Source organism: Semicossyphus pulcher, unplaced genomic scaffold, assembly GCF_022749685.1.
Source record: "Semicossyphus pulcher isolate SPU_LCO1_2020_fin unplaced genomic scaffold, fSemPul1.0.p SCAF_10, whole genome shotgun sequence".
Lineage (NCBI taxonomy): Eukaryota > Metazoa > Chordata > Actinopteri > Labriformes > Labridae > Semicossyphus > Semicossyphus pulcher.
This window is the reverse complement of record NW_027211604.1, coordinates 1,143,196-1,170,786: the sequence shown is the minus strand read 5'-3', so window position 1 is coordinate 1,170,786 and position 27,591 is coordinate 1,143,196. Positions and strand designations below refer to the sequence as shown.

Here is a 27,591-nt window from a genome sequence, read left to right as displayed (position 1 = left end):
AACTGTTATTTTAAAGATAATTTGTTTCAAGAGCCCTTTGGTTTTCTTAAACATGTGTAACGCAGCTATTTGATTGAGTTGAAACCAAAAACTTTTACATTTAAAAGTAAAAGTCTGCCATTTCGTTTGAGTTGGCGCGCGATGCAGCTCAGGATACGTTGGGTCGCGAAGGATCCATGAGGTGCATCCCGGAAACGGAGGACACATTTGTTTATAACGATGGACTAATCTCTGGGTTAACACGATAAGGAAGTAAATGTGTTTGGGGAAGCAGAGAGACAGGAAAAAACACAGAAGCTCTGATACAGGATATGTAAGTAAAACATTTTTTCTCTCAGTCTTGTACACAAAGTTTAAAGATCCAAATCGTGCTCTGCTACATGAGCTGTGGCTGTACATTCACATCACCCCTGCACACACATGCAGAGTACATTACGTGTTAGCAATGAGGGCGTTGTCCCAGATGATGAAGCAAATCTCTGAGGCTGCCTGCTGAAAGCATCTTGGCACAAACGATTACTTTCGCTGGCAGCAAAATAGAGCGTCCGACTCCACCCTCTGAACCTTTATACTTTTATGCTCCGACTTATTCTTCTTGCTTAACTGTTGACTCTTTTCCCCCTGCGGCAAACCAGCAGGTTCTCTTGTGTCACGCAGCCCTGGCAGAGAGGCCCGCTGGTGGGGTCATCTTTTACCTGACGCGTCACGCAAACACAAGCTGGTATCTCAACCTACTGGAACAGAGCAGAGGAGTCGATGCAAAGGGGAGGGCTAACTCTGTTAGCGCTCTGGTTTTGTCAAAAGGTGTGACCAATAACCAAATGTTCCTCGCACAGGATGTTTTAGAAGTCACACGTCCGCAGTGAGTTTAAAATCCAAAATCTATCACACAAACTCTCATTTAATTCTGACAACAAGCAAAGCAAAGCCAAACATACAAGTGACAATGACAGCAAGATAAATACAAGTGACCCACAGCCTCACACAAAGAAGTAAGGAGGGCGATAAAAGGATCTCGATAAACATAAACTTTGGACATTTTATCTCTTTATCGATAAATCAAACAGTCTATCACACAGTGGGAATAAATGACACAACAGCCAATCAGTCTGTAGTTTGTTATCTACTTTCTCTCTGCGCGTCACATTACCGTCACCTTTTAGAACCTGCTTGTTTTTGTCTGATATAATTGAACCAGATGAAGGATTGTGGTCATCAGATGTCGGGAGGCCTCGCAAAAGAGTGTTGAAGAAACACTGATTGATAAGGTGAAACTTTTAATCTCCAGTTTGTTCTGAAGAGATGGAGGCCCCTGCTAATCATTTGTTGAAATCCTGTCAACAAAAACTAAGATAACATCAGCGGCTGTTCGGCTCGTGGCTGCACATGAACAAACCATTCGCTCGACCATTAGTAAAAGCTTCAGGGGGTCCTATTTCAGGGAATCAACCAAACATAGCGGGGCCTTGACAGTGAGATATCCACTCATTACCTTCCTTCTTGGACTAAAGAAATGTTTTTGTACACACATTACAATAATGAAGAAGAAGAAACCAACCCACCATTAATTCATGAATCCTTTTATTGTTTCATCGCAGCATCAACAGAAAACAACAAATACACCATTTTGTTCTTATCAACATAAACTGATAAAATCTCTTACACACGTTAGGTATCAAAACAAATCAACAAGCATTCACATACAACCGATCTAAAATCCCATTAGTTAAAAAAGAACAAATATTAATATTATAATAGGAAATAAAAGGAAACACATATTTACAAAGTTAAAACTACAGTTATGTACACAGTGGGTGGTCAGCGCCCCGTCCTCCTGAGAGACAGAGAACCTGTTCTTTCAGAAGTAAAACAATCAGAGGGTTGAAATAAAGTTTCTCCTACATGAACTCACATGTTGGACAGACAATCGATGCTCGACACTTCAACAATATCCAAATCATTGTGGCATTAAAAGGTGTTACAGTTTAAGAAATCCAATCGTCTGCCTCAACTTTAATGCTCTGATGTGCCACCTGCAGGAGACGAGCGGTATTACAACTGGTTTCACGTCTTAATTATGAAAAACTTAAACAACGTTAATCAATGTTAGCGAGAAGTTTTAAACAATTAATGCATTTTAGAAATCAAATCAAAGTTCAGCTTTGACATCTTTTTCCCGCAGGTGGCGCAAGTGCTACGTTTACAGAAGCTATAACCGTCTTTGTCTGTAGGGGGCGATATCACCATCTCCATCGACAGGTTGAAATTGCTACTGCTGTTGCATGTCGTTCCACAAGAGGGCGCAGGTTAGCACTGGTGTGATAGTGACAGAACAGCTCCCCCTTGTGGAGAAGCACTACAGGTGTGAGTGAGTGAATTCCAGGTCAGTTTCATGATATTAAAAATCAATAAAATGTGATTTGCTCTAAAGTAGTGTAAAAAGTTTATTGTAGTAATAGTGAACAGTGAAATAAAGGTGAGATGTGGTGCTTCAGCTGGTTTATGTTTGATTGTCTCAGTTGACAGAAGTGCAGAAACGTTTGTCCCAGGCTCGGAAGTAGAAGTTCTTATTGATCGCAAGCTCCAATGGAAGACATCGAACTTCCAGATATGACTCGGATTAACTGGAAAACTGTCATGATTGCACACCTGCACTTACAACCCTGTCTTTAAACTGTCTGTACCGATGTTACAGTTTTTATTTTATATAACTTTTTAAGTAGAAAAGGTGGTCAAAGATTGTCAGGGGGCAAATTTGTGTAAATTACAAATAATATAATTCAGTCAGTAAAAATGTATTTATACTTTCTTCAATGTCTCTATCCGTTCCCTGTTTAAACTCGTGAAATCAATCTCTTTTTTTCAACAGTGCGACATATTTTCCTCGTCTTGTAATCCCTTCTGTTGGCAAGCGTACAAGCTCCACCACTGCACAGACGTTTATGGGCCTCCGGAGCTTATTATTATTATTCAAAACTGCAGAAGAATGAAGCAGACACAGCTTACAGCTAATGTCACGCTCTGCCAGTCAACAGAGAGCTGTACATTAAATCAATCAGGAGCGATTGCGTAACACGTCGATCCACCCACGTCTGTCTTTCTGGAGTTGAAGTGTTAAACAAATATACAGGAGAGAAAAAGAAAAACTGGCGCTGAATAGAGACTACAAGCAGACCGCAAACTGTCGTCAGAGCCCGGTCGCCCTGGTGACGGGTAAAGTCACGGATACAAACATTGGCAAACGGCTGTGAGCTCGACAGGTTGTACCTGTGCTGAAACATGCATGACCAGGTGATTATTAACTTTTCCACGGAGAGCTCTCTGATTGTGTCTCTGATTATCTGGTTACTCGTTTTGTCTTTAAGGCCCTTAAAGGGAGATTAGAATGAAGGAAGTGAACGTTGCTCGACACATTAACAAAACAAAAGTCAAGTATAAATCTCAATACATTCGTCGCATCCTCACACACACACGTATAAACAAGTATTTACAAAGGCAGTAGGAGGAGGGGAAAGCTCCTCCTTGAAAGTTCGTACCTCAGAATAAAAGATGGTGACAGTGACGATGAGGAGGAGGAGGAGGAAGGTGGTAGCAGATTTGTAGGCGGAGAAAACAGTTCATGTAGGAGAAAGTGATTCCAGGATGTCATCAAAAGGAGTCCTGAATGCTTGGTAGGAGCTTGGTGGAGCCTGACGCCACAGTTCTGATGAACGCATGTCATGTGTGAACGTGTGTGTTTTGTGCGTTGATGTTAGTTGGTCCAGTGCATGTGTTAAATCCACATCTGTTCAGGGAGGAGACAGACACCAAGATCCTCTCTGAGGGCCTGGTGGATGATTAGCTCTGGTGCTTCAGCTAACGCGGTGTTGGCTGATGCTGAACAGGAAGATGTTTTGCATGTTTAAGAGCGAGCCATGAAAGTTCTGTTCACAAAACACTATTCCTGTTTCCTTAAGAAGTGAAACAGACGAGCAGATTATTACACAGGAGTTTACAGTTTGTCTGAAGTATCTGCAAAATCCCCTCTGCCAGTCTGTGGAAACCACCAGGTGACCGGGCTCTGATACACAGAGTCCCCCTCCTTTCTCCTGTCATGGGGGGCCTTACCCCCCATGACAGTCTTAGTCAAATACAAGTCTTTGAAATAGTAAATTTGCCATTGATTAGCTGGCTATTTCTTGATCAGGCACATTAGAGGAAGAGCGAGGGGAAATTGTTGAGTCATTTTTTGATCATGGATTACGTTGTTCTCACGTACAGATACAAATATGATAAATATAATTTGGTGGCTTGCTTTGTACATATGTTGTATTATACGTATTGCTTTTTATTTTTTATCTTAATCTTTTTAAGTCTTTTACTTATTTTTATTCTAGTCCTGTGTTAATTGTTCTGCACCAAAACCACCAAAACCAATTCCTTGTATGTGTGAACCTACTTGGCAATAAACACCGATTCTGATTCAGACTAAGATGTTTGGAAGTTTGGAGTATCTCCCTCCAACCCATCCACTGAACAGGAAGTAGGTGTAAGATGTGAACCTTCACTGGCTCCCTCGGCAAACACCAACACCTGCATTTGTCGGTCATTTTTCATGACTTAAAGGTCACTTGTATTTTGGATTCTGTTCAATCACTCCGCTTATGTTAACGTGCAGCACCAGACGACCAGGCGCACAGGGATGATTTTGGTTCTGTATCTCCCTCATGCTGTAAAGTTCACGTGGCTGTAGTGTATGGATACTGGTTTGTGTGTGATCGTGTGTGTGTTCATATGTACAGGCATGTCCGTGTTAGTTCTGGTGGCGCTTCATGTGCAGGGCCAGGTGGTCGGAGCGGGAGAAGCAGCGGCTGCAGGCGACGCACTTGAACGGTTTGGCTCCGGTGTGTTTCCTGTAGTGTCGGGTGAGCTCGTCCGATCGGGCGAAGCGCCAGTCGCAGCTCTCCCATGTACAGCGGTACGGCTTCTCACCTGCAACAGAGAGAGGAGGAGAGGGAGGCATTAGAAGTACTCAAACTTAAAGGTGTGAGTGAGAAAGTGTTGCAGCCTTCTGCAGCCGTGATGCTAACCAGAGATTATCATTAGAATCAACAGATTCTTTCAGATGACAGTTGGGAGACAAAGAATGTGCTTGGGGTTTTTCACGGCTCTCTCCTGTAAACACTCATTTCCATGAAGCTGAACGGCGGGATAAGATCGCACACTGCAACCTTAATAACAATGAGCTCGACTAGTGTGTGAGGTGTTACACAGAGAGGAGCACACAGGTTGTCTTGCTTGGGTAATTCCTTCGATACTATCTGTGCAGGGAAAGTGTCAGACAGCATGGCCTCATCTTTAAGTCCAAGTTCACAGGATTTAACTCCAATAAAAAGAGGACGTGTTGCTACTCCATTTGCAAACCAAGAATTAAAAAAATGCACCTTTGCAGCTGCTAGATGTAGTTTTTTATTACATTCGTAAGAGGTTTGCTTTGTGAGGAGCTGACAGCAGAACTCACTCTGTGCACGTGTTTGCATCACAGCCTGTAGTGTAATGTGGAGTGTGCAACAAATACTGACACACCTTTTTTTCCAGTTTAATTTGTGCTAATCCAACAAGCCTCCCTCAGGTCATGCAATCATTCAGTTAAAGCTCTTTTAATGGAAAATTACACCTGAAACACTTTAAAACCTCCATTTAACTTTCTGATAAACTTCCACCTCTAAAAATTAAGTTATTAATCGAGGCAATTTGCATTGATCACAAGACAAAGATATCTCAGCAGCATATTCAAGGGCTGAAAAAAAAAGAAGGAATTATGGAGGAGGAAGACGGGGGGGATTTAAAGTAAATCTGTGGTTTGTAAAATTCTTCATTCCCAGCGGAACAAACAAAACTTTTCTCCTATAAATTTGTAAACGTATCCTCAGAGATCTCGCAGAAATCTGCACGTGTCTTTGTCAAAGCTTTGTTAACTACAAACTCTATTCCTCACTCATGCACCGCCTTATTTTAGCCGTAATTCTGCTCCTTGTGTTGCTAATAAAAAGGTAGATCTGCATAAGAGAGACAATAGAAACTAAAAGCACTGAATAACAAACAGCAAAGTTAATCCAACAAGACACTTATCCTACCCCACCCAAACGTCCACATCTCTCTGCTCTGCCACAACCTGCTGTTGCCAAACTGTGAGCTAATCATCAACAAGGAGACAAAAAGCTCTGTTGGAAAGGCTGGTATGCACAGCAGGAAAATATGTCATTTATTCATGACAAAGAAGGACATAAATCAACGCAAGGCCTGAGCACAAACAACACAGAAAACTAAAGAAAGACTGTTCCGCTTTCAAAGACAAATAAAATGTCCTGAAAGTTCACAAATCCCTTTTTGGAGTCTGATTAAAGATCTTTAGAATCATTTCTTGGTCTCATAATTTTGGTTCACATTTTTAAATAAGTCTGTTCCTGTTTAATTTGTAGAAACGTGACAGAAAGAAAAAACACAGGATGTTAAAGGCCACAAAAAGTCGCGTCGAAGTTTATCTGCTGGAAACTCTTTTATCAGCCAGTGTGGCCGAGGGAGCGTGATCGCCTTTAGCCATGTGGTCATCAAGCGCGCATTAGCAGCGTGGGCCCCGATAATGCCGATATGATAATGTCTAATCAATAACAGGAGCTATCTGCTATTAGCCATCAATCACTTAGAGACGGTTATTAGCAGAGCAGGGGGTCCAAAGAGCACGGGGGGGGGGGGGGGGTCCAGGTGACTTAAGGAAGATAAGGAAGATGAAGCAGAACGGCTTCATTCGTGAGTTTTAAACAATTAATTTAAAGTTAAATCTAAAAATGTTTCGGGGTAAAAACGAGGTGTAACAACACACAAGCGCCTGAATCCCACATCAGAGGCTCAGAAGCTCCAGCCTGCTATCAGGACAATCCCCTGTTTCTGGAGTTAACCGCTCTTGATGAGTGTGTGTGTGTGCGTGTGTGTGTGTGTGTGTTAAATGTCTCCATATAAAAAGGTTGAGGCTCTCGACACGCAGGTGTGTTTGGTTTTGCTCTATAGCTGCTCGGTCGGGGTCAAAGCGCAGCCGCCTCTCTCAGACTATTATCCCTGAGGGCTCGCAAACAAGCCGGTGAAATACGACACACACGCTCAGAACAAACACACTCAACTAGTATATACTCATAAACAAGCTGCCAAAAGGTCAGGTGCAAACCTACCCAACCATCCATCTAGACTATGCTTTCATTTTCCTTCAGTTTAAAGGAGAGCGATCATCAAGCTTTAGTTTCTGACATACTTAAACACAATGTTTTTCAAAATAAGAGCCCAACTAATGTGGGATTTTAAAGATCGATACTGAAAGAGATTTTAAGGAGAAAAAAATCCAATATGGCCGCCAATATAGTGGATTTTTGCACCAATGGAACTATGCAAAGATATCCAGGAGGTTGCTTTCCAGAAGAAATACGTTTAATGAAGCATATTAAGGAATATTTACATACTTGCAACTTTCATAACAACATTTATGCTGTTACGGTTAAATCGGGATTGGTCCGTATCGGCCCGATAATATCGCCCAATAGATATATCGGTCAGACTCTTTCCATATGGTCCTGTGTTGCAAAATGAAGGAAAAACTGAGCTCTTCTGTCAACCTGCCTTTTGTCTGTCTGCAAAAGTGACCAATATACTTATGATGCCATCAACTTATAAGAATTACTGTCGAGGAAATGAGGTTTACTTGTGTCTGCTGAGCGATTCTGCTGTGATTCTTGGTGATTTATATTCTCCCGCTTTCCCAGCTCCTAATGGAAAATGTTAATTAGCCTCATTGCATCGGGAAGCTTGTAGCCCAACACACAAATGCACGTCCATTTCCTCATGTCGTTCTCTCCCCTGGCTGCCGTCTCTGAAACATTAACGTCTCCTTTAAATCTAAAAAGAATCCGCTCTCAAAAGCCTTTACAGACATTTGTTCACCCCCTGTTTGATCAGGTGGCTCATTAGAAACGGCCCAACTATTATCTATGTTTCTCAAATACACACATACATTCACTAATGACTGCATGTATGAATACCTCATGAACCATAATGGACACACACAAACACAATAAAACACACTCAGAAATGTGCAGACAGTGAAGCAGCCCGAGAGCATCATCAATCACTGTGGGACAAAACGGCCTTTGTTGCAGGCTGACGTCGGCTCCATGAGGAACGTATATGTTTACTCTACATAGGAGGCTTCAAGTACCTCTAACACCCTGAACACACCGCATGACAAGCTAGACAATCTGTTATCTGCAGTGAAATAGATGATCACAATTATTGTATGCTGCCAGTTTGCATTACCAAATGTTCTAAAGCCAGGAGAAACTAAAGGGTTCGTTATAAGTTTGTTTACATGCACTTAAGTTGTCTTTTACATATTTTTTATAGCTGAATTTCTATTTTTTTTAAGTTAAGATCATTAATACTGAAAAATAAAAATCTGGCTGACACTCTTCAGTGGACAGGATGTGAGGAGGGGGTGTGAGCTGACTGCGGCTTACGACGTTAGCTCAGTTTATAGGTAAAGACTCCTTCAGTGTCTATAGCTCACAAGGTTTCTACCGGGAGCTCAATTATCGACAGAGGCCTCCTCCGGGGCTGCACAATTAATCGAAAATGAACACAGATCGTCTGCACCGCAAAGCAACACAACTAACTTGTTCAAGTGCAGCTTAAAAAAAACAGCACAAAGTGCAGCATGGTGAGTGTATGAAGGCCGAGAGGAAGAACGAGCTGCTCCCCGTCCTTGTCAGACATCCAGAACAGCCTTAGGAGAGACTAGATTTGTTTTTATGTGAAGTCTTATTTCTACTCTGTAAAACCATTCATGCTTTGTATGACTACACACAGTGTACTATAACACACCAGGAGTATCATAACAACAGTTTAAAACCACCTGTGCCTGGTTTTACTGAGTCAAAGAGCAAACACTGTCAGGCTCTTTCAGGACGCCCATAAACTCTCTGAGGACCTCTCAGGTTTATCAGCTCAGGTAGTGTTTGTGAAGAGGGCTGGAGGGTTCCCTAATCAGGCTGATAGCACTCTACTCTTCACACACATACATGCACACACACACACATACGAGCACTAACACAATTACAAAAGTTGCACATTGACTTTAATTGAGCTCAAATGGCTGCTGAGGCCATGGTCAAGGCTGGCCCCGCGCAGCAGTGGGAGGGGCGGATTGTTGTGAAACAGAGCTCTGAATGAAGGCAGACCGATGCACTACAATAACCTGCACATCCACAGCCTCAGGTGGTTCACACCTTGATTGATTGGTTGCTTTGATAACATTTGATAACACGAAGATTTAAAGGTGTTGCTGAGTGATTGCAAAAGAATTCAGATGTTTTACTTACATAAGAGAATAAAAGTATTATCAGCAACAAATACCAATACCAGAAACATTCCTTTTTTTCTGATGCTGGTAAATGATCGATTCTTTCTCCGACTGCAAAAAGAGCAGGTTGAGCACCAGCGATTGGCCAGTCCCAGCATGCATTGTGGGGGATGCAGGATACACGTTAGACATGTCATAGTGCTGACACACGAATAAAAACATTTACATCAATGTGGAGTTTCCATCAGACTGAACCTGGGTGCGTTTTAGTCTCGGGTGGAGCTCATGAACATGTATAAACTCAATCCTGTTTGGTTTTGACCAGACAGTTCAAACCAATGAGCCACCGTGTCATTTCACCGTGAACGGATAAGAAAACTGAATACCAGAAATCAAACGTACAACGGCGGCTAACTGTCTACTACGTTGGTGAATCTTGGAGATGTGCAGTTAGAACGTGACTTCTTACCAAAAAAGGTGACTTCTTTGAAACACAGGTCGCCCTTATGAAACTGATACTTAATGAAAGATTCATAGCATTTTTTTCCTGTTGACACACACACACACCCACACAACTTCCTGATACTATCGCCTCAGGCAAAAGAAAACATAATGGCAGTGGCAGTGATACGAAACAGACATATACTAGTGACGGAGCGTCACCACAATATAAATCTCTGCCGACATAATGAGACAGAGATGAAACATTTAGATTTATGTTCGGCTCCTGTTCTGAATAATTTCATGGCAATGTTCCCTCTGGCTGTTGAGCAGAAAACTGTACATGTGCAGACAGAGACAGGCGCTAACTACAGCAAAAACAACTAATCGCTTTACGGAAAGTTAATCATTTTTAAACCAAAACTAAATAGATAACTAGAATGTTTAGTCTTACATTAAGAACTACACAGGTATGCCGAGCTGCATGCTTTCTGCAGCTGTGGAAACAAATGAAATATTTGTCCTAAGGTAGGCACATATAGACAGAAAAAAAAGAGGACCTAGGATAGAGCCTTGAGGCACTCCGCAAAATAAAGAAATGTATGTTAACTATGACCTGTATGTGTGTAGGATATGAGATTTGTTTGGATTAACAGTGACAACAAAGATCTCCATATTTGTGGAGGATTTTTAAGGAAATTCCAACAACAATGGGAGAAGTTTGATGCAAGTCTTTTGTTAATTTGGCTTGGTTTGCCCTGGACATTTCCTTCACTTTGGGACAGTCAACGTTTCTAACTTATGAGTCATTGTCAACTGAATGCAAAACAAGTTTAAGCAAGCCTGGATTTGCCAGATTGCAAGCCTTATTGTGAGATTTACAGAGTTACCAGAATAAACAGAACACATTTAACACAGCTAGCAGAAGGAAGTGCTCCTGATTCATAGCCGAGGAATTGGAGGCTTTCTTTAAGGGGAGATTACCTTTGTTATTTGGGATCTTAAAAGCTGCTAATTAAAGAAAGAAGTTGCAACACAGGGATGATTTTAAGGTTGCCCTATTGCAGGCGCTTCTATCCTAGGGGATCAGGACCTACAGAGGGGGATGTAAGATACAGGACAGGAAATGTTTGCAAATTGCTGCACATTTCAGCTACGTGTTTTGGACAAGATGTATTCAGTGCAGCAAAAAGACTCTAGGCCTGCAGGGAGCAAAGAAGCTTGGCAGTTTGTTTAATCAAGTTGATATCCTGTTAATAACCAATCCCCCGGCTGCCAAATGACTGTACAACCATGCTTAGATAGGAAACCACCGATGATTCAACTACTGACAAAGTGATACGCCAACGACAGCAAATATTTGCATCAAAATTGTCAACAGCATTCCTGTATATTTTACTATTCTCACTGCACATCTGATAGTCTATTTGTCTTTTACGTTGTTGTATCCTGCTGCTGTAACATCCAAACTTCCCACTGGGACCCATAAAGCCTCATCTTATCTATTTATGATCTGTTTCTATTTGCACATTTCATTCACGTGTTCGCTCTTTCTCTCAGTCACTGTTTTCACACCGGAGGAGCCGAGCGGCTTTTATCGCATGAGTAAATCTCCAAAATCCAGGTCTGAGGCTGCTGGGAATCTGCAGGTTTCATCTTACAGAAGGGAAACACATCGAAACCAGCCTTCCCCCATTCTTCAAACCCCCCCACCTGCCTCCCTCCACCATCCTCTGAAAGGAGACTGAAAAGCAGGAGTAACTGGTTTGGCCTTAGTTTTAACAGCGTGTCTTCCCTCTTTTTTTCCTCTTTCCTCCTTCCTCCCCTCCTCCGTCCCTTCTTTGTTCTGTCTCTCTCTGGGGAAGCTCAGCGGACAGGTATGAGCACGTTCAGACATGGTGCAGAAAAAACAAAAACTCTTGAGTAAGTTAAGGTTGATTCTTTGTCATCTTTCCTTTTTATTGTCTTCTTGGGTGTATCGAAACTGGCTTCGGGACAAAATATGCCATAAACAAATAAATAAGCTGAAGCCAAACAAACAGAGAGATTTTGGTGGTTTGAATCCCGGGGTTAGGTCAGGCGTGGACAGAAAGACTGAAGCACACACATGGGAACTTATGCAAGGGTCCCAACTCCTCAGCAGTGTTGAAACTTTAAGAGACTCCTCACAGACACTTCTGAGCAATACTGTAACTGCGGGGCATCCACACTCTGGTCGAGGCTGAGCTTTAACCTGAGTCCTATTCCTCAGAACACATTACACACTACTAAGTTGCTTTGCATCTGAGAAAGCTGATTTTCTACCAAATACAGGGTATACAGTTGCATTTCATTTTGAAATACAGTCGTCTGTTGCATCCGTATGGGGAGGTGAAAAACTGCCAGATCATCCTGTAGTTGGAGCAATGTTTTAATTTGGACGAAGCGCTGAAGTTGCGCTTGAATTCCATGATTGAAATCGGCTGCTTCCTGTTTGATCACCATCGCTGATTGGCTACTAGATGACCTTTAGCATCGATGTTATGTTGTGTTGAGCAAACCTGGCCTGAGTTAAGAAAAACATTGGTAGAAATCCGAAGGTAGTTGGAAAGGAACGTTCAGATTAACCCAACAGAAAGCAAGAAACAAAGCCTTCCTGTCACGTCTGTTTCTATTTGCAGCTAAACGGGCAGAGAACTGTTCCCTCACCTGTGTGCGTCCTTTGGTGTGCCTTCAGATGTGAGCTCTTTGTGTAAACTTTGGTGCAGCCTGAAAAGAAATCACAGAGAGAGATCGTGAGTTCAACCGACAGCGGAAATGTGCTCACCTGAGTTTACCTTTGTCATAAAGCTGTTTATCCAAGAGGAAAATGGGCTGTTTCTCAGGTTGTTTTTCACCTTTGGCCCAGAGAGGATGACATACGGGAGGACAGAAACAGGTTCAAGCCATTCATGTATTTATTCACCAACAAGGGGCTTTGGCAAGGAAGGCAACATGGACCTTGGAAGCTTTTGAGCTCATGCGTCCAATTAATCCCTTCAACAAACACAGTTGTACTTCCTGTGACTGGTAGACTTGTAAATATCTCCAGTTGATCAGGGCCTTCGTCAACTTTGAGATGTAAAGACTTGTTGAAACCAAAGAAGTTACTTGCCCCCATTACTCAGCTGAATGCAAACAAACCACCCACCTTGGAAGTCACAGAAGTGGATCCTCCTCTTCTCCAGCTCCGGGTTGTTCCGCCTGTTGTATTTGGGACCTGTCAGAACCCCCTGGCCGTGTGTCATGAGCAAGGCATGATGGGACAGTCCTGTCACCTTTAACCCTCCCAGGCGCTGCTGGTATGGAGGCGGAGCGTGTGCCGCTAAGCTAAGCAGCTCTGCCTGTCCGTCGGGGCTCCCTGGCTGAGAGTTTGGGGGTGAGGGGGGGAGACTGTGGGGGGCCGTGTGCTGGGATGAGTTGCTGGGAGAGGCGTGGTAGTAACCGTGGTGCTGCTGCAGCTGGTGCTCTGCCATCATGTAGTTGTTGTTGTTTGTCGGCAATGAGATGCCGCCGAGGTTCATTATGGTCCTGCCGCTGGTGGTGACGTGCGCTGACGGGCTGTTGTGGGACAGAGTCATGGTGAGGTCAGCAGCGCTGGTGATGGGCATGTGGTAGACCTGCGGCTGGGGGGGCTGGGGTCCGATGTGAAGCTCCGTGTCCAAGTTTGGCTGCTGCTGCTGGGACCCTGCAGGCACGCTCACCATCCCTCCAGCGCTCATCTCCGGTTTGATGAAGACGTTGTTGACGACAGGCGGCACGCTGAACACAGAGGTGAAGTCCGGTAGGGCCTGGGTGGTGGTGGTGGGGATGGAGCAGGGCACCTCCAGCCCGGGCTCCGTCTTGATCTGCTGCGGCGTCAGGGTCTTGTTGGGCCGGTAGAGGCCTGTGCGCAGGTGGGTGGTGCTGGGGAGGATGAGGTTGATGTTGAGGCTGTAAGGGGTGGTAGGTTTGTCCTCTGAGAAGTACTCGTCCACCACGGACGCACTGTCTCGCCTGTACTTCTTGTCTGTAGGGTCGAGAGGGAGGGTCAAGAGAGGACTGTTGGCCTGGGGGAAGTATTTATCCAACTCCAGTCGAGTCTGAAAAACAAGAAGACAGACGGTTAAAAAGGAAAAGCTGGAATTATTTAGAGAAGTTATGTTCTGCACATGGGGATGAGGTGGCTGTGACATGGCTCAGTTCCATTTCATTCCAACTTAAAAGAAGCCAGTGAAGCCAAAAACATACAAATATGTATTTTGGCAGCGAGGCAGCAGTAATTAGAAGAAAATGATCAATAAAGGAAAAATATGAGAAGCTGGTACCAGGACTTCCTCCTCCATCATCCCCCCTTTCTCATAACTCACATTCCTGCTTCCCAGTGGAGCTCGCTGCCCTGACTAACAGCCAGGACCACTGATACAGAGAGACAGCTGAAGATGGATTTGAACTACATCCACATGTTACCCCTCTGCCCTTCAGAACTACAATATATTTGAGTGGTTCGAGTAACTCATGAGTAACGGTTATCCTGCTTGGTTGGAGTTAAAGACAATCTGCGGGCGATCTCTAACAGCTGATCACTGAGTGAAAATGATGCACCTGCAGGACTCTTACTTAAATACACGACAGTTTTCCGGCTGATATAAACTTGACCTACTACCTCGCTGAAGTCTTTCCACTTTGCTAAATGAAGCTCTCACTCCACAGCAGTAAACAGGAAGTGATGCTTCCTGCATTTCCATCTCATTTGGGATGAAGAGAAAAAGATGCAAACAAGCCAAAGGATTGAAAAGCCCAGGACACATGCAGCACATGTGGCGAAAAGAAAAAGGCAAGAAAAAAACCTGCAAATACCTTCAAAGGCACCTTACAGGTATTTAAGCCACAAGATGTCTTTCTTCTGAGACTGTGCCATCTTAAAACCTGTTGCTTTTTTATCCACACTCCTCCCAGTTACTTCCACTCCACAGCTACTAAGAAAGCTGGCTGCGTACTCAATGTGTCGTTATTACATAGATTGATACTTTTTTTTTTTTAGGTGAAAATTCAGACATACACAAGTATGCAGACAGAATATTAACCAGAAAACATCCAAGAGTTTAATTTTAACTCACAGATACAAAGTTTATTGAAGGCGCCAGCAGCAGCAAACGTTGCTGATTAAAACTGTCGCCTCTTCAAACATGGAGATGATGGAGTCCAACGCAGACACATTCTTGTCTGTCATGCGGATATTTCACACAAAAGCTTCATTGTTTGTGTTGTTATTTAAGCCGAGGGATGATCGCGGCATGCAGCATTAAACAAGAAAAGAATCCAAATCTCCTGACAGTTATTACCGTTTGCTCATGTTGCCACTGACATGCATCAGTCAGTCACGTGTGATCAGACGCAGCCGAGGGTGTGGAAATATTACCTTTGTTATAATACAGAAAAATGTTTTCTGAAACAACAAGACGGGGCAGGAGGAGCGCAAAGAAAATAAACTGCAGGTATTTTCTGTTTTGTTTAAGTGAACGGCATTATCTGCTCTTAATCCTGATTAACTGCTCTGTGTGTGTGTGTGTGTGTGTGTGTGTGTGTGTGTGTGTGTTTGTGGCATTCAGCGTCGTTGAAGCAGACAGTTGGTCCTTTAGAGATGCACAAGCCGTTACCTAAAGAATCTACTCTGCAGAGACCACACACACACACACACACACACACACACACACACACACACACACACACACACACACACACACACACACACAAATGCACATGCAACAAAAATGCAAATAAAAAAGGTATGCATGTATGCACAAATGTACACAAATAGAAGCATGCATGTACACAAACACCAGATTACCACCAGAGCTACACACACACACACACACACACACAGAGTTTCCTCCATGGGTGTGTCCGATGGAAGCGATTTGATGCATGAAGATGAAGAGAGAAAAAAAGCTCTCAGCAAACCAAAACAAAGGCGGGAGGCATGAGAACGATGCAGCGAAACTTAAACACTGTCAGGTAAAAATAGACCTGGCAGACAAAAGAGATCCTCTGTGTCAACACAAACCCAGCGCTGAAGAAAGGATGAGGAGAGGGAGGAGAGACCGGACAGACAGCAAAGCAACAATACAGTGTATATGAATAAGAATAAAACAATTAATAATAACACTAAAAGTACATTTAACTGATGAATGCAGCTCTCGTATGAGCTGGATTTAGTCCCTGTGTCACTGAAGTCTGTAGTCACTCTAACTTGTGTGCTTGTACTTCTGGCTTAAATAAATGTGAATTGAATAAAATCAACCAGTGGGAGCTTAACTGCATGAACTGCACAGAGGAATCGCACCCCAGCGTGAGCAGTGCAGTCCTGGCTCTCATCCTCTGATTTTGGCACAAATGACCTAACGAGGTGTTGATGTGTTCGAGGTCGAGGCCAGCAGCACAAAGCCGCGGAGAAAAACCTGTTTCAACACCGTCATTCTGCAGAGCTGCTTCCAGTGCCAGCACCACCGACACACAAAGCTCCTTCATCCATCCATTAATGATCTGCTGATGTATTTTCACACACAGACCCTGGGCAGTTATTTCTCTCTTTGGGGTCTTAAGAGGTCATCTGTTCTTTCTGTGCATGTTTTATTTGTGTGTGTAATCATAGTATAGTAAAAAAACTGAACAATGTTATTGCACGTTGCAGATTGTCCTCATTTTGTGCAGAGCTAGTGTGCGTATGTCTGAGAGCACATTTCTCTGTATGCATGTGTGAGTCCGTCCAGTCACGCCTGCAGGGCTGACAGACGCCCATCGTTTGCTGCAGGTGAACTCAAACCACCTTGTCATCGGTGCAATCTGAGCACTTGGTGAAATTAAAGTCTTGGCTATTTACAAAAACAGCCTCTCTGTTTTCTTCTCTCTGAGGCTCCTGTGTTCCTTTCAGGACACGACACAAACAGGCCCTGTGCTGCTCGGCTGCTGGCACAGGTAACCCTCGGGTGCCCTTGGCCACGTCCCCTATGTCCCTTTCACCCTGTGTCACTGATTTGCTTAACTTTTCTCGCTTGTGACATATCTCTACTTGTTTTATTTTCTCTGAGGCACATGCAAGGATGAAACTGCGCATGTTCAACCAAGGATGTAGCTGCAGAAACAAACTGAAACAAACTGAAACAAACTCATGGACGCCTTTACTGATGTGTCTGCATGCAGTATAATGTATGCTGGAGGATAACGTTAGCCTCATTTAGCTTAGCTTTTCTCTAAGAAGAAAGGCGTGCACAAATAATTCCCTCTAACTGCACCACACTTCATAATTCATGTATTTAGAAGTCACTAAGTTTGCACACATTAGCAAACCTTCCCTGGATAAAAAGAAGCTTTAAAAAAAGCACAACCTTTAAAATCATGAATCATTTATAAATAGTTCCACCCTAAAGAAAGTGCATCTTCCTCCCAAGACAATTAAAGAGGTAAAAATGCTGAATTAAATTACGATGCAATCAGTGGGCAGGACGTCAGGAGGGTCTACAAGCGACTGCTAACAACGTTAGTTCACACTACTGAGAGCCACATTATCTGCAGAGTTCTCCTCCTCTTCAAATCAAACCAACAGGTGATTAAAAATGGTGAAAACACCAAAAGAAGAAGTTTAATGTGAAAAATCAGCTTCTGTTTGACATTTTGGGCAAAGTTTCAGAGGCTGCGAGCCGAAATGCTGCAAGACGTAAGCTAAACTTGTTCCACTCTTAGCGTCTAGATGTCCAAAGACCAAAATGTTTCTTGCACAGCATAAAAGCAGATGTTGGAAATTTTCTGTTGTCTTGCACACAAGCAAAAAACAGCAGACTGACTGGCTGTAGTGTTTATTTTGGCTGTAAGATCTCTCCATATCAAGTATAAAATGTCCAAAGTTTATCTTCATTATCGACATAAAGATCCTGAGTCAAGTTTGTTTATTGCCCATAGCTGTAAGGATCCCTTAAAGGATGTTTTTCCTGCCCTATTCACTATGCTTACAATCATCAACACATTAAAGAAGCGGCACATCAACCTAGAAGCACTAGTAGAAGAACAATAATGTAATGTGGTAAATCTTTGTGCAGAGACTCAGTCAGTTAATAATTGGAGAACATGTATAACTGCTCCGCTATGAATCCTTCTGCCTGATAACAAACGTCTCTTATCAGTCCAGTTCTGCTTTATGGGGCGGAGTGGGAGTTTCCACACGTTCTGCCAATCTGACATCCATCCTTAAAGGACCTTCATTTGTTTTAGCCCCATTTACAACAACGAGATCCACTTTACACCTCTAACTATTCAGAGTTTTCTCATTGTCACTAGTTTGCATTTAGTGCAGGAAACAGAGAATCAAAGCTTGCACGAGACAATAATCCTCCACACTGAACCTCTTTCTGCTTTTGCTGACAAAGTTCGTTTTTTGTTGAGTGCAGCTGATTCGATTTGAAACGTCTGCACTTTTTAACCACACGAAAGCACCAGTTTGAAGAAAAACATAAAAGCAGACATGATGTTCACCGTGACGCCATCATGAACTGCCCACGCTTTCAAAGAACAGCTCCTCGAACTCTGCACATTCCTTATCAATCTGGGCTCTTTTAATCTTAGCTGCCATGGCATACTGAATACAGATAATGCTTTTAATCTCGAGTTTAGCTAACGGAGAGGTCGATAAAATCCTCACCAGGTGGTTCAATAAAATGCCAGCCACAAGCAAGAGAAAGATCTCCTTAATTCATTATTCAGCTTAAAGGAAATGTAATGTTTTCGTGGGATATTTCAAACAAACATTTGCAGCCCCACTTCTTCTTCTGAAGAAAAATCAAAGCTGCCCTTTGACCCCTCTCTGCTTCCTCTGACCCAAAAAGCCTCCGAGCCATCTGCCATCTCCAGACCCCGTCCTCTCACTGCTAATTGCAAAACAAATGGCTGCAGCGTCTGCGCAGCAGCTCTCTTTTATGACTCTAAGGAATGCAGAGGAACAGCAGCCGTTCGCCTTTGGATCTCCATAAAACAACGACCTGATAGTGCCGGGGCCTCCTGGTCTGTGAATCAACAGAGCAGGAATCATCATGTCGGGGTCATCAGAGCAAAAACAAAACCTTTGAGACGGTGGAGCTGCTTTATGGCTGCTGATGGAGGAGAGATAGCGAGGCTTGTTTTGGCTTCACAGGACGGTGATGAATGAATACAAGCGGTTACAGCCAGGTGGCACAAATCCACTTAGATATAAATCCATGTGCTGTCTGTATATGGTCACGTGTCTGTAATGTAGGATGATATGATAGTTTAACTTGCTATGAGGTGCTGTTAATTGGCTTTTACACAATCTAAATGGAGTAGTGATGCCTCTGTGACCTACAGAAGCAAACCAGACCATCAGCAGTAAGACATGTTACTGGGTCTGATCTCGACTCGACAGCAGCAAACCGCGAGAGCTTCTTCTTTCCCTCTGCAAAGTTTCACAGGAAGTAGTAAAATAACCAGTGAAAAGGAAGCAGGAGGACATTTTTCTCTAGAAAACAAACTTTCTTTTGATCGCTTCCAAAAACAAACAAACAAATGCACACACGAGCCAAATGAAGATTTTGAAGGCAACAGGAAAACTGCTTCTGTCCACAGGGGGCGCCACAATCAACACAAAATCTAACTTTATCACAACTGCTTTCAGGTTATTACTCATACTATGCCAAACCCTCTCTATCGCCCCCTGCAGGCTGGCTGCAGTATAGCTCATAAGGTCCGCCTCCTCCATGTTAACAGATGGGACATGAGTCAAACTATAAAATCAAAATACACGTCAAATACATTTTTGTCAAACATGGTTTCTGTCTTTATAGTTAGTTCTTATCATGCTGATTTATGTCCAAGTGTTCATTTTTCTGACACTTTTAATTAGTCATTTGATGCTGTAAAAAGGGGGTGTGACCTCATGATTGACAGCTCTGTGGACAAATGGGGCTCCTGCAGCGTTCTGTTCCCGAGTAGCAGAGTAGAGGAGGAACGGCGAGAGGAGGCGTAGCTAACACTAACACTACAGTCATCGAACTTTCCATCAGCGTGAATATCAACACAAGAAGCTGTTCTGCTGCAGACTGAGCCCACCTGAGGGTCCAACACGGCAAGGACACAAGGTGTCAACCAACACCTCTCAAACACATCAATCATGTTGGGAGATAAGTCTCTGCGACTGAACTGCGACATCCTTACATTCAGGTTAACATTTCTTCAAACAGTCGCCTCTGCCACGAGCCGTCCTCTCTGTCTCCTGTCTCTCTCTGTTCACTCTTGTCCCACAGAACAGGTAAAGGTCCGTCTCATATCCATCCTGCAGTAAAGATCCCGGCTTCTCCCCTCACCTCAGGATGATGTCACCTTTTGTTTTGACTCACGTGAACGATTTTCACTGTTTTTCCAGACAAATGAGGGATAAACAGAGACCGTCACCGAGGAGATCAGGCCGAAGATGCGACCGCAGCCATTGAGAAATAGTAGACAGCCTGTGGGCAGCATGTGCAGTCTGGTACAGAGGCACGGCCGGGCATGATGGGTAATTACGACATCTGCAGACCAAACAGTCTGAACTGTATGAGTCACATGATGAATCTCTGCGCGGTGTTTCGGGTCCTTGTGCTGGTAAAATGAGACTCTGTGGGAGGATCAGACGGATTTACAGGTTTGCAAATGCATCAAGACAATTTATTAAATACTTATTTAAATGAGATGTAATGTGTAACACATGCTGATTAAAACATCTTAGAAAAGCTGCAAATATACTCAACTTTAATACTTTTTACAAGCATCTGACAGGCCAAAACTAAAGGAAGTCTTTAGTCCATGTTTTTATGCACTTACGAATTTGCAGAACAGCTTGAAACTATTTCTTTTACTTTTAGGCGTTTTTGTGTTTCCGTAAATTCAAGACTAAGATGTCAGGTTTGCGTGGCTCTGCCGCTCTCATTTACAGCATTTTGAACCCAAATCTCTGCGGTGGATTTACAACAATCCAAATAAGGCTTAGGAGTAATATGGAGCACAGACAAGGCATGATGTCAGTTTGTGGAGGTATGCCTGTGATTCATACAGGTAAGACGATCTGCTTAAAGGTGTTTAAAGCAGCAGTAATCTGAGCAATCCCTTCCTGTGTTCATATCTGATTTATTTGCAGACGTTTCACAACCACTAAAGACCCAACAACAAATGAGACAACAAAGAGAGATGAGAGACAGAAACTGCGCTAAAAGAGCCACGTCAGCACAATAACAACACTTCAAGAGGATGTTACCCACTGAAATCAGTCAGGCATCGTTTGTGACATCGAATAAATGCAGAAAACGCCACAAAAATTCAAAGCAGGAGATTAAATTTTGTAGCAAACTCCATTTCCACTTTAAAATCTAAGATACGTTTAAATAAATGAACACAACAAAAGTCTACGTTTGCCCCAATCTTCCAAATCATTAGACTGTCTTCTACAATTAACAGGACAAAATGAATCCTGTTCCTTCCCATCAACAATCAGTGTACGAGCAGAGACTCGTCAGCAGGCGCTTGCTCACATGCAAAGCAGCTACTTGTGTAGTCCTGGAAGTCAAATCATTAGTCAAACCCAAACCACGTGAGCCTTCAGCTACATGGAAAACATCGGTGGACCACAATAAGAGGCCGGAAAATACGGCAGAACGTACGATAAGTCAGTAATGGAGGGCTGACATGACGGGAGCCTGACACCAGGAGGATGAACTCAAACACAGCGAGGTCCCAGAACAATCCCAGGATGTAAACACATCTTTAAAACCATATCTGAGTATTGATCTGCAGGAATCATTAGGCGTGACGGGCGACTCACTCTTCATCTGTGCGCCAAGAAGTTAGTCTGTAACTTCGTCTGTCGTCTGCGCTCAGGCTTACAGGAAAGCTGCCGACGATGGAACGATGAAAGAATCTGGAAATAGGTTTCATATCAGTGACTCATTCTGCCTTTCCGGCTGATGTGCTACAGCAGATTAGTTCTGGAATAAAACGTGTTTTCATCAAGCCTCAAAGAGACGACAAACTTTAGTCTTTGGTCGACAGAGTATAGATGCTTGTCCAGGTTGGTCGTAATCACACAAGTCAATACTTTCTAAATAAGTTCTCTTGTCTAACTCCTCATCTCTGAAGAAGAAGTAGAAAATCTTAGAGCAAATGCAATCATTCGTGATAGTGGGAGTAATAGTTACTGTCCTGTACGGCACAATGCTGAACTACAAATTGTCCCTCATGGTGACTGAAGAAGAATCTTATCATTAGGTCGAGTCCGGTGTGGTGAGCGCTGAAACATCACAGACAAAACACAAGAAACAGTCACAAACCTCATGTTGCTGTTGTTGCGTTGATGGTCTGTGAGCAGGAACTGTTTAAAAATGACTACAGGAAGCTCCTCAGTGATTTATGCAAGTTGTGTAATATCACCCTGACAATGAAGGAAGCCTGAAGAAAGCACACGGTTTATTATTCAAACTTAAGAACAGTTCATTAACGAGTGCTTTAGTTTTAGCTCTGCAAAGACCTGCAGGGTAAAAATAATATGACTTTAACAATTTAATGTGTCGGTTTGCAGTAAAAATGTTCAAAGTTTATCATCGTTATCAAAATAAATCGAATAAGGATCTCTGAGATGGTTTAATTGCCCAGCCCTGAGCTTGTGTGTAATGTGAAGGCTTTGCTCGTTGTAATAAACAAACAGTGTCATCAACCGACTCTGCAGCCCCCCCCAGCTCTGCAGACGTTTCAGTTACATTCAGCTCAAGGTTTTAGATTTGAAGCCGTGAACTGTCCGGTTTCAGGAAAATAGCTGTGATACCTGATTCACTATCGTTGTACCCTGCTCTAGACTTTATTCTGATGCTGATACCAGGTTCGGAAATGCCTCCGATACGGCCTTAAAATGCAGATAAAATATACTCGGCCGTTTCTCAAATGTTTCTCAGGTGTTGGGAACAAAAGATTGTATTAAAACCTGCAGACATAAAAGTTAACAACAAACCTCAACATCAGATTTTCCTTCAGGGGTTGGTGGAGACCACAAGAGAGCAGAAACAGGAGCTATTACTGGGCTTATATTCATCAGCTGGAAACAAACAGGACTTATAAGTTGTGGCAACTTTCTGAAGTGATAATCTGTGTCAGGTTAACAAAACAACTCATGAAAAATATACAGACAAAGCCAAAAGACACGTTACTTTACAGTTTTTGACCAATGACTGGGCAGCTACAGAGACGTGTGCACACAAACTCACCAAAAACAACGAGAACAACAACGTCCGAGCGAAGCAAAGACCTGCATGTGTTCGAGGTGCCTTGTCAGCCTTTCACTGCTGCTGAGACTTTCTCATGAGGTCAGCCTTTATCATCCTCCTCGCTGCCTCGGGGCGGCCTATGGAGATGCGGGCCCTGCTCAGACAGGTCGGGCAACATACTGCTGTCACGACAGAGACTCGGCTAAACGCTCTTTAAAACAGCAACACAATGAAACAGAGACGTGTCTGAGAGGGGGAGAAAGAGCGTGCATAAAGAGATGAAGGAGACTTTTTTTTCACCCAGAACCCTGACAGGGGTCTGAAACTCTTCACACACACACACACACACACACACACACACACACACACACACAGGCCGACAGAGAGCGATCTCTGAGGAATGTGTTTCACAAACATGCTTCATGCACATTCACGGTGAATCAAGAGCACATAAGGTAAACCCTCTCAGGCTGCAGTTAGCATTTATTTGCCTGAGGGGGAACTATTTCACTTAACCTGCCGTCTTTGTTCTTGACTAAGTCAGGTTTTGCATAACATCAAGCAGTGCATGTTCCAGCAGCGAGAAACAGGAGGAAATGCACATGAATGTTGGACTATTTGTCTTACGCGAAACCTCAAAACTAAAGTTACAAAACCATGTTGATGCAGAAAAGTAGCAAGTATGTTTCATGTTAGAATATGTACCAAACTGTGCCAACCTGTGCTGCTGTGCTCATGTTCAGGCTCTCACCCGGTTCATGGAGTCCTACAAGCACGCAGAGCACCTCATTTAGGTTGTAAAATCAGTCTTCACTGTTTATGACAGTCGTTGTGACCTACTTATATCTGCAGCAAGGCAGGCCGGGACAGAACACAGTGTTTCGAACATCACACAGAACAAGACACGCGATGGAAACCTGAAGACACAATAAATAAAAAAGCAAAAAATAAAAGAAGTTTGCCTCCAGCTTTTGTGATGTCAGGCATTCCTCCACCTGTTGTAGTTCACTGATTAAATATTTGAACATTTATAAGTAGTTTTGTCTTGAAGGATGAATGAGAGTCAAATTCAGTCAATTTCATAACCACACTTAAGATAAAACCTGTTTCCTTAGCATGAAGACAGACAAGATGATTATTACCATTCTGCTGCTACGAGATGCTAGTTAGATCCTACATTTGCACCTGTGCAGTTGACAGTGCCTCTAAAGTCAGCTCAAAACAGATCCAACATGTGACCGCTTCCCCTCCATGTTTGCATAAAAATCAACAGCCGAAGCCCGGCCTACTCAACGCACAACAAAGAGAGCATCACGAGCTCGTTAAACGTAGAATATCCAAAATAAAACAGCACCAAGAGACAAGTGATCAAACACGCACAGGTGGCAGCGGAGCAGTTTTAGCCCGAGGTGTCGGGGTCTGTCGCCTGTTTACCAAACACCTGGACGGAGGCCAGACTCAGCACCGCACGCAGGAGTCCGGTTTCTGTTTGTGCTGTGTTGTGATCACGCAGGGCTCGCGTTCAATTCACAGCCATGTAACTTTAATGCAGCTGTCATGTCTCTGCTGTGATCAGCTGCCCAGGGTTCATTAAATGTTGTTTATCATTTTGTTTTCCTGCTATTCTATGGTTACAACGAGCTACAACATGACGGGAGTTACTTCCTGAATGTTCTTGTACATTTCCGGCATCAGAGAGAGAAACGTTCATTGACTATCTCACACAGACAAAAAGTAAAGTGATGATTTTAAAACACCTGCTCCTCCATGTGATCACATCTCATGACTGAAGACCAGAACTTTTCATTCACAATATATGAAAACAACCAGGAAATGGCACATGCTCTCAGAGCCTCTTTGACCAGCTTAATGTAAGTGTGATAGGTAGAATAAGTAGGGCCAGCAGGGTATAAACAATTAACTCCTAAAATATGATTGTTGCTGCTTTTCCATGAATATATGGTCACAAAAACGTACTTGTACTACCTTTTCAATGTGTGAATAAAACATATAACTCAATAGATACTTCGAACGTAGGTCAATCTATTCAACTCAATCTTCCTCAAATTACAGAACTACTAGTTTGATTTGAATGATGTGCCGTAGTGCTGCCACTTGTTGCTCCAAACAGCTTCCAGGTGAACTTTACCTGGGTTTCCTTACAGGTCAGGTGTCTGTGTAGGACTTTAACCTACCTGCCTTCTGCCAGTACAGGTAAGCAGCTACCTTTCACATGTAAAAGAAGCCTGATGAATAAAAACTAAAAGGCTACAACCTGCTGCTCGAAGGTAATTAAACGGTATTTAGCAGCTTTGTTTACCCCCAAAAACGACATTTCCATTTGATTAAATCAGCACCTGCAGCCGCGTGGTCAGTTTAGAGAGAAAGTGAAGGTTAAAGGTGATGAAAGTTATTATTAACACACACAGACAGGCCGGACCTCAGGTTCCCCGGGAGACCAGCGGGTCGCTGAAGACACTCACCCCGGGTTTGACGTCCTCAAACACGGACGCTTCCTCAGCGCCGTCCGCCCCGGACATCCTCACCGGCTTCAGCTGCGTGAAAACCGCCCTCTCTTCTGTCGTGTGCGGCGGATTCATGGCCAGTCCAACTACACTCGTTGCCATAACAATTATCACTTAAATATATCGTATAAAGAAATAGTTTTATAATAAGTACATAAAGAGATATTATACTGTATAATGCGCCTTATTTGAGCTGAAAGCTACGTCGTAATTCCACAGCCCTCCCCTCTCTTCTGTTTCTCAGGTAGGTTTTACCTGAACTCATGTACGGACCTGCTACCTGGAGGCGATGGTGGACACGTAGCACAGCCAATGAGAGCAGAGGATATGTGTTGTTGTCCAATCAGGTGTGTGGAGAGAGGCGGGACTCACCTGAGAGACTTTAGGAGAGGAGGAAAACAACTGGATGGCATCAGGCAAGGTATTGTCCCCTCTACACACACACACACACACACACACACATACACGCACACATTAAACCATATTACTTATTAATTGAACATAACTCAAGGCTTGATTTCCACAGTCAACTGCTATTTTGAAAAATTTTATTTTTTTAAATATATAAAATAATTTACCAAATTATCCGAAGACTTATTTTCCTGGTCACGTTTCTTTAGTTTGTGATTTATGCAATACTGTGTATCCCGTCATAAAAATCAATGAGTCATGCTGAATAAGTTGACGTGTGGCTTTGGACACAGCTAACACAGACAGCTGGCTGTTGAAATAGTGGAATTAGCAGGTAAAATTTGGCACGTAGCAGAAAATAATCGATGACAACCAGCTGCTGTACATTATGGTAAAATAATGTCTTTGCGCCTTACCTTTGTAAGATCATTTATTGTGTGGGCACACAATCTAAAAGGATGCCGGGACAGATCATTTCATTGCATGTTACAGCAGGTTCAGCAAACGATACAGCTTTAGTCATGATGAGTAATACAATAAGCTTTACAGAAACATAAAGACAAAGGTTGTTTAGTCAGAAACTTGAGTGTATAAATGATGGCACAGGGCTGAAAAATAGATAAACTTGTTTTGAGGTAAAATAAATCTAAGAGAGCTAACCACAGACAGAAGTGGATGTTAGCTTAGGGTGACCATATTTTCAAACCTCCAAATAGGGACACTTTGATTTTACCGCAAACCCACATGTATGAGCTAAACATGTAATTATATAACACCAGAAAACACAAAACATATTTATTCATTTATTACCAGATGGGTCATTTCTATTTACAGATTCTAGACTCTGTAGAAAGGGACGTGGATTTTAGGGACGGCGAGTGTTCTGGTTTCCGTTTGTAGTACGCTTGTAGTCTGAGTAATATTGATGGATCACGTATCAGCAGGCTGCTGGGTATGCAGAAAAAACAGTCTTTTTCAGAGAGCAAAAGCAAGCGGATCCAATCAGTGTCATCTGACAAGGATTGACCTTCTTATTAATCTCTAAACAGATGCCTGCATGTAAAATTCAACTTGAGATCAATTCCCTTGACGCTGTGCCGATCTGCGTTAAAATTCCTTGACCTCCTTGAATGCATCATCAGACGATCAATCTGACCTCCGTTCAACAAACGAGCATTTTAAAGTCGTTTCCTTCTCCTCTTGAGGACAGACCTGACAAAGCTTCATTTTGACTCGTTACTAATCTGCATCATGATGTTGTTATTTCGGCGAAGGTAAGAGCCATTAATTAAAGTACATCACAGGAAAAGCAGGTTCTTTTTCTGTAAACAAGGCAGCACGCGGAAAAGGAAGGCTTGACTGGAAGTCTTTTTAACAAGACAAAGTAGGTCTGGAAATATCTTGAGGCCAATATAACTTAAGCAGATATGAAAACATAAAAAACCTTGAATTACAGATGCACCTTGCTAACCAAGCTAGTGTTAAAGATAACACAACTTAAGCAGGACGTATTTCAAGGCCGATTTCGTCAGAGCGGCTCGTC

General features: G+C 43.0%; 1 protein-coding gene across 1 annotated transcript; it reads right to left on the bottom strand.

Moving 5' to 3' along the window:
• Window positions 1-1,570: 1,570 nt before the first annotated feature.
• On the bottom strand, window positions 1,571-25,858 carry klf5l (Kruppel like factor 5 like). Its single transcript, XM_069667947.1, has 4 exons — window positions 25,596-25,858; window positions 12,993-13,923; window positions 12,512-12,571; window positions 1,571-4,971 (listed from the first exon to the last, which is right to left on the bottom strand). Exons 1-4 carry the CDS (start codon window positions 25,737-25,739, stop codon window positions 4,793-4,795), a joined length of 1,314 nt encoding a protein of 437 aa, XP_069524048.1. The 5' UTR covers window positions 25,740-25,858; the 3' UTR covers window positions 1,571-4,792.
• Between the last annotated feature and the right edge of the window lie 1,733 nt (window positions 25,859-27,591).

Coding starts and splice junctions, on each gene's coding strand:
- klf5l (XM_069667947.1), bottom strand. CDS start 25,739: ATGGCAACGAGTGTAGTTGGACTGGCCATGAATCCGCCGCACACGACA. Junction 13,924..25,595: donor TTGAGGACGTCAAACCCGGG/GTGAGTGTCTTC, acceptor CTTGTTTTTCAG/ACTCGACTGGAGTTGGATAA. Junction 12,572..12,992: donor CCACTTCTGTGACTTCCAAG/GTGGGTGGTTTG, acceptor ATTTCTTTTCAG/GCTGCACCAAAGTTTACACA.